Here is a 1696-nt window from a genome sequence, read left to right as displayed (position 1 = left end):
GCCCGCCGCTGGCCCCCTGCACACAATGCTCGCGCCGCCGGCGCGGAATACTGGGGTTCGTCCATCGGTGCCGGAAACATGGGCTTGAACCTTTAACCACCACTCAAATGTAAGGGATTGCAGGATGGTGGCTGCGGCCCTAGTTGGATGGCCCATGGCAGCAGCATGCGGGGCAGCTGGCAGGGTGTCTCGGGTCCTGGCCTTGGCTGCCTGCCAGCTCAGCTCTCTCGCAGCCACCAGGCTGGTTGGGGGCGTTGCCTTTGATAGCCCCCCTTTGGAGCCAGCCACAGCACTGCCACAATGACAGTGGGGACTATGCAACGAGTGAAAACCAGACCCCACGACGTCACCCGCCGTGCTGCCAGGCAGCACCGCCCGTGACCCCTCTGACAAGAGCAGAGCTTTCAGAGAGTACATGTTGGAACGGCTGCGATTCCGGAGGCAGTGGCAGGTGCACCGCCTCGTAATCAGTTGAGGGGCTTGCCGGCATACAGGGGTTATGGAGGTACAGCTGGCCGAACCAGCCGCACGGGGTGACGCCAGGGTCGGCCGACAGCAAAGGAGCACGTGCACCCGTGCCTAAGGCATACGTGCCGAACACATCCCAGCCCCACAGGAGCGGCCTCAACAACCAAGAGATTACATTATATCTGCAGATCCCCAAGCTGTGACCTCCGTGCATGATGCCCTGAGAAGTCAAATTCACAATGTCAACGTCACTCCATCGGGTGAGTGACATGGAGCGTGCAACCCATGTCTTGCACACGCATGGTTGGGCTGCTCACACCCATTATTTGAATCTCGCACTGATTCCTGTTTTTCTTAGCCATGCTGCCGTCGAGAACGCAGCCCGTGCCGATGCAGAAACAGCCCCGGCACCAGCACCAGGGGCCGTCGATCCCAAACCTGTATTACCGTGCGCATAGCACGGAGGCGCTGCGTCACGATGAGTCCTTCATTGCTTTGATGCCAGAGGAAGAGGTTGAGCTCGTGGGGACCGGCAGTCTCAGGTGCAGATCGAAGGGCCATTGGCAGTGCTGCTGCTGCTGCTGCTGTACCCGTGATCAATGCTTGAAGAAGCAGCCAGCGTGCTGGGGGCGCTGCAATATGGCTGCTGCGTGAAGCGCTTCGGCGTGGCTGTGGCACGCAGCACCAGCGGCGGCACCGCAAACGGAACTGCGCCTTCTGCGCTGCCGCGCTCTCCTTTGGATGTGCAATCAAGATATATCCGCCAGGGGAGCGAGACCTGGCGTCGCGCGCATGCGGGGCGCGTCACGACCGGCGGGCTGCTTGGGGCGCTGGGCTGGCGGCATGAGAAGGCAGCTGCCCGAATTAACCTTCAGCGCAACATGGTAAGCTCGTGCGCCAGGGCGCTCTCGGCCTGGGTCGCCCTGCGGCAGACCTGGTTGAGTGCTGCTTCAGCCTCGCAGACTGTCGTGTATCCCTTTCAAAAGCCGTCTTGACACGTGTGGCTGCTGCGCGGGCGGAAGCCTGGCGGCCGTCATCGCTGGCCGCCCCCTGCCCTTGCCGGCGGCGCCTTCCGGACAAGCCCCGCCGCGACGGCAACGGCGCAACTGCAACCCGGGCGCGCCGCCACGCGTCAACCCATCGCCCGCAGCGCGGAAACGAGCACCTGCAGAACGCCTACTTGCAGTTGCTGGCCGGGCTGGACGACCCCACAACGCCCGGCGCCCCC

At 63.3% G+C, this 1696-nt stretch overlaps 1 protein-coding gene across 1 annotated transcript; it reads left to right on the top strand.

Moving 5' to 3' along the window:
* Window positions 1–1067: 1067 nt before the first annotated feature.
* On the top strand, window positions 1068–1352 carry MNEG_15608 (hypothetical protein; the record flags this gene model as incomplete). The annotated part of the gene is made up of 1 exon (XM_014035920.1): window positions 1068–1352. A coding segment is annotated over one exon (285 nt), but the record flags the coding sequence as incomplete, so codon positions are not given.
* Window positions 1353–1696: the final 344 nt, after the last annotated feature.

The sequence above is a fragment of the Monoraphidium neglectum genome (genome assembly GCF_000611645.1).
Source record: "Monoraphidium neglectum strain SAG 48.87 unplaced genomic scaffold scaffold05487, whole genome shotgun sequence".
Taxonomy (NCBI): Eukaryota; Viridiplantae; Chlorophyta; class Chlorophyceae; order Sphaeropleales; family Selenastraceae; genus Monoraphidium; species Monoraphidium neglectum.
The sequence above is the reverse complement of the archived record's forward strand: the minus strand, read 5'-3'. Positions and strand labels throughout refer to the sequence as shown.